Source organism: Vitis vinifera, chromosome 10, assembly GCF_030704535.1.
Source record: "Vitis vinifera cultivar Pinot Noir 40024 chromosome 10, ASM3070453v1".
NCBI classification, from domain to species: Eukaryota; Viridiplantae; Streptophyta; class Magnoliopsida; order Vitales; family Vitaceae; genus Vitis; species Vitis vinifera.
In genome coordinates this window covers 791,975-805,846 of record NC_081814.1, presented here as the reverse complement: position 1 = coordinate 805,846, position 13,872 = coordinate 791,975, and the positions used below count along the sequence as shown (strand labels likewise).

Below are 13,872 nucleotides of genomic sequence, written 5' to 3'. Positions count from 1 at the left end.
ATGTTGACTTCTAGGGTTAAATGTGAACCTTAAATTTCCGGAAATCCTAGGGTCTACTATGGGTACTGATTTATGTCAAACGTGTTGTTTTATTCTAATTAATTTTCGAATTAAATTATTTATTTAAGGTGTTCATGATCGAATAATTGACATCTCCACCTTGGAACAACTTTGTATTCATGGTCTACTATGGGCTGGTAATGTCCATGATCATATCTTCAAGTTTTCATGGAAATATAGTTAGGCAACCCTCACCTTGATCCTTGTATAACTTCAATATTATATGAAATCTTGCAAACAATACATAGGAATAGAGGGCCAGTTCCGTGTCATCTTCCACAGCATCATTGCATGTGCCTGGTATAATACTAGTTTCCCTGTTTTCCCTCCTCCTCCCCCACATACTCTTTACTTTTTAATTGAAATATTTTCACATTTTTCTTCCCATATTTGAGGGAAATATTTCTAAATCTACAAGCGAGATGATAGCACCAAAGAAAGCCTAAGTTAAGGAATGACCCTGATAATCCAAAAGAAGTTCAACTATTAGGAAGTGAGAAGTAAAATAAAATAGAGCACTTAAAAAAGTTTGGATAAGAAGCAAGAAGTCTAATTGAATTAGATTGATTTTTTATTCATCATTTTGCATTTAAATAAACAATCTGACTCTAACAAATTCTTAAATAAGTTAACTACTAGCCTTCTAATACTAACCCACTTATACAAGTACAAAATTTGGTATCTTATTTGATTTAAAATAAAATTGTAGCTAACCAATAAAATATCAACATTAATTCCAACTCTCTACTTAATGCTGAAATGTTGCAACTCCTAAAATATCCAAGAAAACTCAAATGTCTCTAAAGATAGAGATTTCATAAATATATCGGCAAGTTATTCATTGATGTTATAATATATCATTTTAATAGTTACTTTGACCGTCAACTCTTTGATAAAATGAAGAAGTATCTCTATATGTTTTGTGCACCCCTGAAACAAGGAGGTTCTTTGTCACAAAAATTGTTGAATATTATCATAATGGATAATTGTGGGCTCTTCTTGATGTTGTTTCATATCTTCTAAAATTCCTCTTAACCAAACAATTTCATGAGCTCTAAAAGTTGTTGCAATATGTTCCGCTTCTAAGGAAGACAAAACAATTGATGACTCTTTGAATTCCACTAACCTGAACTAAGATTGAAAATATAGTGTATGGTTATTTTTCAATCTTCAATTAAACCTATCCAATCACAATAAAAAAAAAAATCCAAAGCTAACGATTAGTTATTGTTAGGTTTACACAAAGAATAAAAAAATGAGAGCATGTCATTCCTTTGTGATTCATTGTATTATATACTGGTAACAAGAGATGTGTGTGAGCTGTAAATTACAACCGAGATTGGTAGAAGATTGATAGAGAATATGGATATTACAACCAAGATTAATAGGAGATTGATAGAGAATATGGGTAGTGTTTTCTACTAAAAATATATAGGTCACCAGGTTTTCCTTTCAGTTGTATTAGTGTACCAAATTCTATATGAACTTGTTCATTTTAAATATTTTAATACTTTCTTACTTGCACCGTAATGAAACTTGCTTGAATTCTGTATAAACCTTAATAAGAGATTTGTTGCTTACATAATATCTAACCCATTGTTGGTGAGATATAATAAGCTACCAATCAAACTTCATTATATTTGAATATCAACCTTTTCTTCCTTATCATTTAAACAAAAATTTTTATTGGCATTCAGAAGATTATTTTCATGCTTCTCTTGAAAAATAAATTTTTTTGCATCCCATTAGATGACTTCCAACATAAGAAAACAACTCATCAGGTAAGAAAATAACTCGTCAAGTTAAATCAATCATCTCAAATTAATCATCATCATCTTTTTAAAATCCTTTCATTAAAATAATACATTTATTAGTATAAATCAAATCATAAACTTAAAGGCAAATACTAAGTATTTCATTCATACCTCCTGTCTTAACATACAACATAGATTTTCACTTTGTTCCTTGACGTATCCATTAATTTGATCATACGATGCATTTAGTGCTTGCTTTAAGCCATAACATTTGGGTCTCAAGACAATTTCCATGGAGGGCTGAATGTTGGATTATAACAGTAGCACTTTTTGACCAAATAAACTAGGGCCAGCGCCCACTGGCGCCTGTCCTCCTATTCCCATGACCTCATCTTTGCTAAAGGATGCCGCCAAACTGTCAAATTCTAACCGCCGCTCCATGGTCCAGCGACCAGTCAAATACAAAGGGCCGACAGTTTTAGAACAGATATTAAGAGTAATTCTTAATCGTTTTTAAAAGAAAAATTAACAAAATTAACAAAATTTTGATTAGAAATTTAATATAAAAAATAGTTTTGGTGGTTTATTCTTAAGAAGTATTTATATATTTTATGTACCATGAAAAAGTCCCAAAGCATTTTTCTTACTCAAAATATTCTTTAAAAACAATTGAAAACTTGTCAATTTTTTTTTTAAAAGAAAAAATGTTTTATTTTCAGAATTATTTTTAAAAATTTTTGATTTTGTACAAGTTTTGTAAACTTGTTTTCTAAGTTAGAAAAATATTTAAAATGTTTTTTTTTTATTAAATAAACTATAATTGAGAACAACAACTTCTCCATTTTCTTCTATATATTATCAATTATCTTAATTATATTATAAACATTAATGAGACCAATCATTTTATTATAATATAATTCCTATAATAATTGAGGGATTTTTTTCTGATAATTAATTACCTTGTGTTAGGATCATAAAAAAGGAAAAAATAAAATAAAATATAAAAAACTCAAAATATCTATTTGATTTGTCATAGAAATAGGAAGAAAATCAAATATATACGTATAGATAAAAAATAAAAATAAAAACTATAAAGCTTGTAAGAAAAAAAAAAAATATCAAGACTAAACTTATCTCTTTATTTCTCATTGTTATTTTTGAATAATAATTGACCCTACTAATAAATTATTTTGAATTTGTGATTTAGTCATAAAATTTTTTAAAAAAAAATTGACAAAAAGAAAGCCTATTCTCTCATTGGAATACGGTATGTTGATTGGAAAGAAAGACGTCTGGAAATTTCATAAAATGGTGATAATGCTCAAAATACTTGTAATCTTTGAACAAATCCCATGTTTTAGTTACGTCACTGCTGATCAACGATATATGGCTACAGAATTCAGACCCAGAAATATTGGAGAAGCAAAAGGTTGATTTTATTATTTCAAGGTTTTACTGGTTTTTGCAGGTTGAAAGTCAATGAAGTACTGCCTCGATGCCCAAGCTGACAAGCAGTGAAACACCAATGAACCAAAGACAAGAAACGGTCTAAGCCAAGACCCATGAGACCATTCAAACGTTGAATAGCGTACTTGGTCCACTCCCATTCCCTATATATAATCCAGGTTGCATTGCCACCACATTTCACTACAAGCCTAAGCCATTCACTACATACCCATTAGAATCAACCAATCTTAGCAACAAGAAGAAACTCAATACAGATCGTTCAAGGAGAGGACATGGTGAGTCTTCAATTTTCATCGGCTGTTATTACGTCAGTGGCTTATTCCTCATCTCGTTGCCGGAGAGGAATGATAAGAGCTACTATCAATATGCCTAAACTCCAGCCCGGCCGCCTATCTTTGAACCTCCCCGCTAGAGATTTGGTACTACAGGAAGTACTGGACATGGGGGTTGGTCTCACAGCTGCAACCACCAGCAATTTGGAGAAGAAATACGAGCTGAGTACTAATGGTACTTTCCCTTCTGTGAGCAATGTTTCTGATCCTTTGGTGATCGCTAAACTCCATGCAATGATGGAGGCTGTTGCAGATAGAGTGGAGATGCACAAGAATATCGGTGAGCAGCGTGATAATTGGAACCATCTTCTTTTGACATCCATTAATGCAATCACACTCACTGCTGCAACCATGGCTGGAATTGCCGCTACAAGTGTAGGAGGACCCCTTGTAGCTCTCAAGCTCTCTTCCACTCTGATGTATTTGGCAGCCACTGGGATGCTGGTGGTGATGAATAAGATCCAGCCATCTCAACTCGTCGAAGAACAGCGCAATGCCGCGAGGTTGTTTAAGCAGCTTCATGGCCAGATTCAAAGAACACTCTCTTGTGGCACTCCTACTAGTACCGATGTTGAGGAAGTTATGGAGAAAGTTTTGTCACTGGACAAGGCCTTCCCGCTTCCTTTACTAGGAGCGATGCTCGATAAATTCCCCAAAACTGTGGAGCCTGCTGTATGGTGGCCGGAGCACAGGCAAAGGCAGGACAGGCAGAGTGGGAGAACAGATGGAAATGGTTGGAGTGTGGAGTTGGAGGAAGAAATGAGAGAAGTAGTTGGGGTTTTGAAGAGAAAGGACACTGAAGACTATTTGAGGCTGGGCAAAATAGCCTTGAAAGTTAACAGGATGCTCGCCATTTCTGGTCCCTTATTGACAGGCTTAGCGGCTTGTGGAACTGCGTTCGTGGGATCTTCTCACGGTCCCTGGGCCGCCACACTAGGAGTCGTAGCTGGAGCCATGGCAAGCGTGGTGAACACAATGGAGCATGGCGGGCAAGTGGGCATGGTGTTTGAGATGTATAGAAGCAACGCAGGCTTCTTCCGGATGATGGAAGAGAGCATAGAGTCAAATCTGAATGAAAGAGATGTGGGGAGAAGAGAGAACGGGGAATTGTTTGAAACGAAGGTGGCTCTACAGCTAGGAAGAAGCTTGTCCGGGCTCAAGAGTCTGGCAGCATCCTCTTGTTCTTCTTCTAAAAAAGGAGAGGCCATTGAAGAGTTCGCAAGCAAGCTCTTCTAATATCGTGGTGGTTCATCCTCAGTTTTGTTGATAATACACTAAATCTTGTATATCATTGTAAGCTAACCTTGTCTATAAACACAATAGGGCTGTACAATCTAGTAATTCATGTATTCATTCAGTCAATTGAAATCAGACTGCTAAAAGGTCTGAATATTCCATGGAAATTGAATTAGTCCATTTTCTATACAGCAATTTGAACACATCTGCTCACCAAAACTGAAAATTAAGAAATTATGAATTCAACTAAAACTGATGCATTTTCCGGGTCACTGTGATAATTTATCGATTTTCTTTATCATCTAAGTTTCTTTGGTTTTCTTTCTAGTGCAAGAAAGCATGATAATCCAAATGACAACTAAGAAAATGCGGCTCCTGAGGTTGAAATTTTCATTTTCTTATGGGGTTGGATGGCTATTAGAATCCATAATATGCATAAAAGTCATTGGAAGAAGACAAACCACGTAATTAATGATCCACACATGGAAAAGTTCAAAATTATCATTCCTTGTTTGAACTCTATTGAAATAAGACAGTGTGTCGAGGAGACACTGACTTTTATCATAGGAGCCAAAGTCAACGAATATGTTTGCTACCAAATGATTCTTTTTACAGTAGATAGTTGTCATTCCATTAAATAGACTCCAAGAGGCATTAAGGTCGTAATTATGGCTACATTTTCTATGATTACCTTTCATTTAATTAATTTTAAATTTATGTGATGTGAACTTTGGCGAAAATGCAATCAAGAATATGACCAAAAGAGAAGAAATTGTGGGGTGGCTTGTCGATGTGCAGACATTATCCCTTTGTCCTCACCATTCCCATTTATTTACTCAAAAGTGAAGAACTGGTAACATAATTATATTATCACCCCTTTGCATTGTTCAAATATATAATTGAAATGCCCAAAAGGAGATCTAATTTTAGTATTGTTTGGCAACAGCCGAGGATGATGGATCTAGTTAAAAAAAAAAAAGGCATTTCTTAGAATATGTTTGGTTCCCAAAATTTAAATATTAAATATCATCAAACCATTAGATGTGATGGAGTAAGTATTTTTGGTCAATTTGTGGATTGATTGCACGATTTCAATATATAGCGATATAAATGTTGTTAAATTTGTTTACAGTTTGACTGTCTACATGATGATTGATCAATTGTTTATTATAATTTTTATTTTTTTCGATAAATTATAAACCTCTTAACATTATAATCCTAGGTATATGAGTTTTCTCATATTTTTTTGGTGAAAATCTAAAAGCCCTCATGCATTCAGGTAAGAATTGAGCACTTGAAATAGGTAAATTTTTTAATTATTTTCAATTTCACATATTAATTTCTTACCATTGGACTCTCTTTCTCTCATATACCCACTCACTCAAACATAGAAATCACGAGTGGAGGATTCATTTTGTTATTTTGATTGGGAAAATACTATTTTAGGTGATAGTCACAAAGTAACTAAAGAATATGGATTAAGAAAAACTAAATAGAAAGGCAACAAGAAAGATTAGGTAATTTAAGTGTTATCATTGTGATAAGCAAGGCACAAGAGGTTTCAGTGCAAAGTATTTAAATTTCTCATTAAATTTTGCAACAATTTAGTCACAAAAAAAAAAAAAAAAAAAAAAGAAGAAGAGGGGAAACAAAGAAAAAAAAAAAAAAAAGGTGGTGTCCATGGCTACAGGTTTGAAACCCAGAAATATTGGAGAAGCAAATTAAAGATTGATTTTATTGTTTGTGGTCATGACCCATTAGTGCTATTACCACGAATTTGAATTTAAATTCTTGGTCATATATTACCTCAATCCATTTGACAAATATCTCTAAAAAGTCATAAATGAGCTGTGGGAATTGTTCATAATCATTCGGATTTTGTACAGTTAATTAAAATATATATACTTGTAATGTCTTTGCCAATTCCTTGGTTTTACTGGTTTTTTCAGGTTGAAAGTCAATGGAGGACTGCTTGAATGCCCTGGCTTATAAGCAGCCTAATTGAAGGGTGAAACCCCCAATAAACCGAAGACGAGAAACAGTCTAAATCAAGACCCATGATCCCATTCAAACGTTGAACAGCATACTTGGTCCACTCCCATTCCCTATATATAATCCAGGTTGCATCTCCACCCCATTTCACTACACTTCTTCAAGCCTAAGCCATTCAATACCCGTCCATTAGAATAACCCAATCTTAGCAACCAGAAGAAACTCATACAGATCGTACGAGGAGAGGACATGGCAAGTCTTCAATCTTCAGGCGTTATTGGTTCATTGCCTCATTCCTTATCTTGTTGCCGGAGAGGAATGATAAGAGCTACTATCAATATGCCTAAGCTCCGGACTGGCGGCCTATCTCTGAAGCTCCCCGCTAGAGATCTGGTACAGGAAGTACTGGACATGGGAGTTGGTCTCACAGCTGCAACCACCAGCCATGTAGAGAAGAAATACGAGTCCAGACCTAATACTACTTTGCCTTCTGTGAGCAATGTTTCTGATCCTATGGTGATTGCTAAGCTCCATGAAATCATGGAGGCTGTTGCAGATAGAGTGGAGATGCACAAGAATATCGGGGAGCAGCGTGATAATTGGAACCATCTTCTTTTGACATCCATTAATGCAATCACACTCACTGCTGCAACCATGGCTGGAATTGCTGCTACAAGTGTAGGAGGACCCCTTGTGGCCCTGAAGCTCTCTTCAACTCTGATGTATTTGGCAGCCACTGGGATGTTGGTGGTGATGAATAAGATACAGCCATCTCAACTCGTCGAAGAACAGCGCAATGCTGCGAGGCTGTTTAAGCAGCTTCATGGCCAGATTCAAAGAACACTCTCTTGTGGCACTCCTACTAGTAACGATGTTGAGGAAGCCATGGAGAAAGTTTTGGCACTGGACAAGGCATTCCCGCTTCCTTTACTAGGAGCCATGCTTGATAAATTCCCCAAAACTGTGGAACCTGCTGTATGGTGGCCGCAGCACAGGCAAAGACAGGAAAGGCATAGTGGCAGAACAGATGGAAATGGTTGGAGTGTGGAGTTGGAGGAAGAAATGAGAGAAGTTGTTGGGGTTTTGAAGAGGAAGGACACTGAAGACTATTTGAGGCTGGGCAAAATAGCCTTGAAAGTTAACAAGATACTCGCCATTTCTGGCCCCTTATTGACAGGCTTATCGGCTTGTGGAACTGCGTTCGTGGGATCTTCTCATGGTCCCTGGGCCGCGACACTAGGAGTCGTAGCTGGAGCCATGGCAAGCGTGGTGAACACAATGGAGCATGGCTGGCAAGTGGGCATGGTGTTTGAGATGTATAGAGGCAACGCAGGCTTCTTCCGGCTGATGGAAGAGAGCATAGAGTCAAATCTGAATGAAAGAGATGTGGGGAGAAGAGAGAATGGGGAATTGTTTGAAATGAAGGTGGCTCTACAGCTAGGAAGAAGCTTGTCCGGGCTCAAGGATCTGGCAGCATCCTCTTATTCTTCTTCCAAAAAAGGAGAGGCCATTGAAGAGTTTGCAAGCAAGCTCTTCTAATATCGTGGTGGTTCATCCTCAGTTTTGTTGATAATACACTAAATCTTGTATATCATTGTAACCTTGTCTATAAACACAATAGGGCTGTACAATCTAGTAATTCATTTATTCATTCATTCAATTGAAATCAGACTGCTAAAAGGTCTGAATATTCCATGGAAATTGAATTAGTCCGTTTTCTATTCAGCAATTTGAACACATCTGCTCACCGAAACTGAAAATTAAAAAGTTTTATATGCTTTCAGCTAAAACCGATGTATTTCTGGGTCAATTTGGAGATGAAAGTCCATGAATAATAAACAATGCAATACTTTATACTTTTTCTTTATCATCTAAAATTTCTTTGGTTTTTTTTTTTTTTTTTTTCTAGTGAAGAAAGCATGAAAATCTAAATGGCAACTAAGAAAATGCAGCTTCTGAGACAGAAAAGTTTCATTTTCGTATGGGGTTGGTGGGTTAGTCGAGTCCATATATACTATATATAGAGGGGAGGAAAAACAGTGTAAACTATACATGGAAAAGGTCAAAATTATCATTCCTTCGTTTGAACTCTATTGAAATAAGGCAGATACTTTTGAGTCTGAGGAGGTTCTGACTTCTATCATAAGGCAAAGTAAATGGTGGGTTTGCCACCAAATGATTCTTTCTTTACAGTAGATAGTTGTCACTCCATTGAATTTTAACGAACTTTGATGCTGGGAATTTGAATCCAACAAGAAGGAAAAATTAATTAATAGACTCCAAGATGTAGAAATAATGTTCCAGTTTTTATATAGATTTCATGGAGTTTTAGGGTTAAATGTGAACCTTAAATTTCCGGAAATCCTAGGGTCTACTACGGGTACTGATTTATGTCTAACGTGTTGTTCTATTCTAATTAATTGCCGAATTAAATTATTTATTTCAGGGGGTCATCGAATAATTGACATCTTCACCTTGGAACAACTTTGTATAAATGGTCTACTATGGGCTGGTTGTTGAGGGTAATGTCCATGATCATATCTTCAAGTTTCATGGAAATATAGGTAGGCAACCCTCACCTTGATCCTTGTATAACTTCAATACTATATGGAATCTTGCAAGCAATACATAGGAATAGAGGGCCATATGCACATCAGAGATAGATGCAATGAAGGCATTGGATGTAAACCAGTTCCCTGGTTGACCTTGCTACATATTGGCATAAGAAATTCCTCAATCAATATTTAATTTAGAGTAAACAACCATATAAACAAAGCCTAAAAAAATTGCAGATTGGTGACTAGGCTTGGCATAGAGGCATTGATATAAAATACTTACAGTCCATGACCAGACCCTTAGATTGTATACTCTTATGAAATGCAAGAAGACCCTAGACCCATGTGAAAACTAAGATCAAGAAGGATTATCCAGCAGTGCTGTATACATTGATCATTATTTACACTATCAGATATGATTACATCCTTTTGAAAATCTCTAATGGATGTAAATGCGGCTCTGGGCCTTCAAGCCGGTGGTGGGATGGGTCAATCACCAGTATGTGTTGCTCCAGTTCCGTGTCATCTTCCACAGCATCATTGCATGTGCCTGGTATAATTCTAGTTTCCCTGTTTTCCCTCCTCCTCCCACACACACTCTTTACTTTTTAATTGAAATATTTTCACAATTTTCTTCCCATATTTGAGGGAAATATTTCTAAATCTACAAGTGAGATCGATCGCACCAAAGAAAGCCTAAGTTAAGGAATGAGCCTGATAATCCAAAAGAAGTTCAACTATTAAGAAGTGAGAAGTAAAAATAAAATAGAGCACTTAAAAATGTTTGGATAAGAAGCAAGAAGTCTAATTGAATTAGATTGATTTTTTATTAATCAATTTGCATTTAAATAAACAATCCAACTCTAACAAATTCTTAAATAAGTTAACTACTAGTTGACTAACACTAATCCACTTATACAAGTATGGAATACTTCCAAAGATGGTATACTATATTTTTTATTTTATTTGATTTAAAATAAAATTGTAGCTAACCAATAAAATATCAACATTAATTCCAACTCTCTACTTAATGCTGAAATGTTGCAACTCCTAAAATATCCGTGAAAACTCAAATATCTCTAAAGATAGAGATTTCATAAATATATCACCAAGTTATTCATTGATGTTATAATATATCATCTTAATAATAACTTTGACTACCAACTCTTTGATAAAATGAAAAAGTATCTTTATATGTTTTGTGCACCCATGAAACATGGAGGTTGTTTGTCACAAAAATCGTTGAATGATTATCATAATGGATAATTGTGGGCTCTTCTTAATGTTGTTTCATATCTTCTAAAATTCCTCTTAACCAAATAATTTCATAAGCTCTAAAAGTTGTTGCAATATGTTCCGCTTCTAAGGAAGACAAAGCAATTGATGACTCTTTGAATTCCACAAACCTGAACTAAGATTGAAAATATAGCCTATGGTTATTTTTCAATCTTCGATGAAACCTATCCAATCACTACAAAATTTTTAAAAAAAAAACAAAGCTAAAGATCAGTTATATTAGTGTACCAAATACTATATGAACTTGTTCCTTTTAAATATCTTAAGACTTTCTTACTTGCATCATAATAAAGCTTGCTTGAACTTTGCATAAGCCTTAATAAGAGACTTGTTGCTTGCATAATATTTAACCTATTATTGGTGAGATATAACAAGCTACCAACCAAACTTCATTACTCTTGAATATCAACCTTTTATCCCCTATCATTCAAATAAAATTTTTCATTGACATTCATAAGAGTTTTCATTAGATTTTAGTTCTTCATTTCAAATTTCTAAAGAAGAATATTTTTATACTTCTCTTGAAAAATAAAAATTTCTGTATTTCCAACATAAGAAAATAACTCATCAAGTTAAATCAATCATCTCAAATTTAGTGATCATCATCTTTTTAAAATTCTTTCATTAAAATAATACGTACATTCACTAGTATAAATCAAACCATAAACTTAAAAGGCAAATACCAAATATTTCATTCATACCTCGTCTTAACATACAACATAGATTTTTGCTTGAAGTATCCATTAATTTGACCATACAATGCACTTAGTGCTTGCTTTAAGCCATAACATTTGGGTCTCAGACAGGCTGAATGTTGGATTATAACAGTAGCACTTTTTGACCAAATAATGGTGATAATGCTCAAAATACTTGTAATCTTTGAACAAATCCCATGTTTTAGTTACGTCAAATATATCTGCTGATCAACGATATGTGGCTACAGAATTCAGACCCAGAAATATTGGAGAAGCAAAAGTTGATTTTATTATTTCTGGTCATGACCCCTTATTGGGAATTTAAATTTAAATTCTTCATCATATATCACCTCAAAAACATTTGACAAATATCTCTAACGAGTGATAATGAGCTGAAGGAATTGTTCGTACTCATTGGGATTTTGAACTCTTAATTAAAATATGTACTTGTAATGCCTACGCCTATTTCAAGGTTTTACTGGTTTTCGCAGGTTAAAAGTCAATGAAGTACTGCCTCAATGCCCTATTTGACAAGCAGCGTAATTGAGAGGTGAAACACCAATTAACCAAAGACAAGAAAAGGTCTAAGCCAAGACCCATGAGACCATTCAAACGTTGAATAGCGTACTTGGTCCACTCCCATTCCCTATATATAATCCAGGTTGCATTGCCACCACATTTCACTACAAGCCTAAGCCATTCACTACATACCCATTAGAATCAACCAATCTTAGCAACAAGAAGAAACTCATACAGATCGTTCAAGGAGAGGACATGGTGAGTCTTCAATTTTCATCGGCTGTTATTACGTCAGTGGCTTATTCCTCATCTCGTTGCCGGAGAGGAATGATAAGAGCTACTATCAATATGCCTAAACTCCAGCCCGGCCGCCTATCTTTGAACCTCCCCGCTAGAGATTTGGTACTACAGGAAGTACTGGACATGGGAGTTGGTCTCACAGCTGCAACCACCAGCAATTTGGAGAAGAAATACGAGCCGAGTACTAATGGTATTTTCCCTTCTGTGAGCGATGTTTCTGATCCTTCGGTGATTGCTAAACTCCATGCAATCATGGAGGCTGTGGCAGATAGAGTGGAGATGCACAAGAATATCGGGGAGCAGCGTGATAATTGGAACCATCTTCTTTTGACATCGATTAATGCAATCACACTCACTGCTGCAACCATGGCTGGAATTGCTGCTACAAGTGTAGGAGGACCCCTTGTAGCTCTCAAGCTCTCTTCCACTCTGATGTATTTGGCAGCCACTGGGATGTTGGTGGTGATGAATAAGATCCAGCCATCTCAACTCGTCGAAGAACAGCGCAATGCCGCGAGGTTGTTTAAGCAGCTTCATGGCCAGATTCAAAGAACACTCTCTTGTGGCACTCCTACTAGTACCGATGTTGAGGAAGTTATGGAGAAAGTTTTGTCACTGGACAAGGCCTTCCCGCTTCCTTTACTAGGAGCGATGCTCGATAAATTCCCCAAAACTGTGGAGCCTGCTGTATGGTGGCCGGAGCACAGGCGAAGGCAGGACAGGCAGAGTGGGAGAACAGATGGAAATGGTTGGAGTGTGGAGTTGGAGGAAGAAATGAGAGAAGTAGTTGGGGTTTTGAAGAGAAAGGACACTGAAGACTATTTGAGGCTGGGCAAAATAGCCTTGAAAGTTAACAGGATGCTCGCCATTTCTGGTCCCTTATTGACAGGCTTAGCGGCTTGTGGAACTGCGTTCGTGGGATCTTCTCACGGTCCCTGGGCCGCCACACTAGGAGTCGTAGCTGGAGCCATGGCAAGCGTGGTGAACACAATGGAGCATGGCGGGCAAATGGGCATGGTGTTTGAGATGTATAGAAGCAACGCAGGCTTCTTCCGGATGATGGAAGAGACCATAGAGTCAAATCTGAATGAAAGAGATGTGGGGAGAAGAGAGAACGGGGAATTGTTTGAAACGAAGGTGGCTCTACAGCTAGGAAGAAGCTTGTCCGGGCTCAAGGATCTGGCAGCATCCTCTTATTCTTCTTCCAAAAAAGGAGAGGCCATTGAAGAGTTCGCAAGCAAGCTCTTCTAATATCCTAGAGGTTCATCCTTAGTTTTGTTGATAATACACTAAATCTTGTATATCATTGTAAGCTAACCTTGTCTATAAACACAATAGGGCTGTACAATCTAGTAATTCATGTATTCATTCATTCAATTGAAATCAGACTGCTAAAAGATCTGAATATTCCATGGAAATTGAATTAGTCCATTTTCTATACAGCAATTTGAACACATCTGCTCACCAAAACTGAAAATTAAGAAATTATGAATTCAACTAAAACTGATGCATTTTCCGGGTCAATTTCATTTTCCAATGGGGGTGGGTGGTTGGCTTTAATCCATAAACCATATACTCAATGTTGGATTTGCTACCGAATGATTCTCTTTACGGTACATTGTTGTCACTCCATTGAATTTGAGACCCATTATAAAGTACTAAAGAA

General features: G+C 36.2%; 3 protein-coding genes across 3 annotated transcripts; all 3 read left to right on the top strand.

The window, feature by feature from the left end:
• The first annotated feature begins 3,553 nt into the window (after positions 1 to 3,553).
• LOC100853721 (probable F-box protein At4g22030) lies at positions 3,554 to 4,849 on the top strand. Its single transcript, XM_003632903.1, has one exon. It carries the CDS (start codon positions 3,554 to 3,556, stop codon positions 4,847 to 4,849), a length of 1,296 nt encoding a protein of 431 aa, XP_003632951.1.
• A 2,241-nt stretch (positions 4,850 to 7,090) lies between these two features.
• On the top strand, positions 7,091 to 8,380 carry LOC100853684 (probable F-box protein At4g22030). The gene has a single exon (XM_003632902.4). The coding sequence runs from the start codon at positions 7,091 to 7,093 to the stop codon at positions 8,378 to 8,380; it is 1,290 nt and encodes a 429-aa protein (XP_003632950.1).
• Positions 8,381 to 12,070: 3,690 nt separating this feature from the next.
• LOC100265886 (probable F-box protein At4g22030) lies at positions 12,071 to 13,644 on the top strand. The gene has a single exon (XM_002263446.5). It carries the CDS (start codon positions 12,162 to 12,164, stop codon positions 13,455 to 13,457), a length of 1,296 nt encoding a protein of 431 aa, XP_002263482.2. The 5' UTR covers positions 12,071 to 12,161; the 3' UTR covers positions 13,458 to 13,644.
• Positions 13,645 to 13,872: the final 228 nt, after the last annotated feature.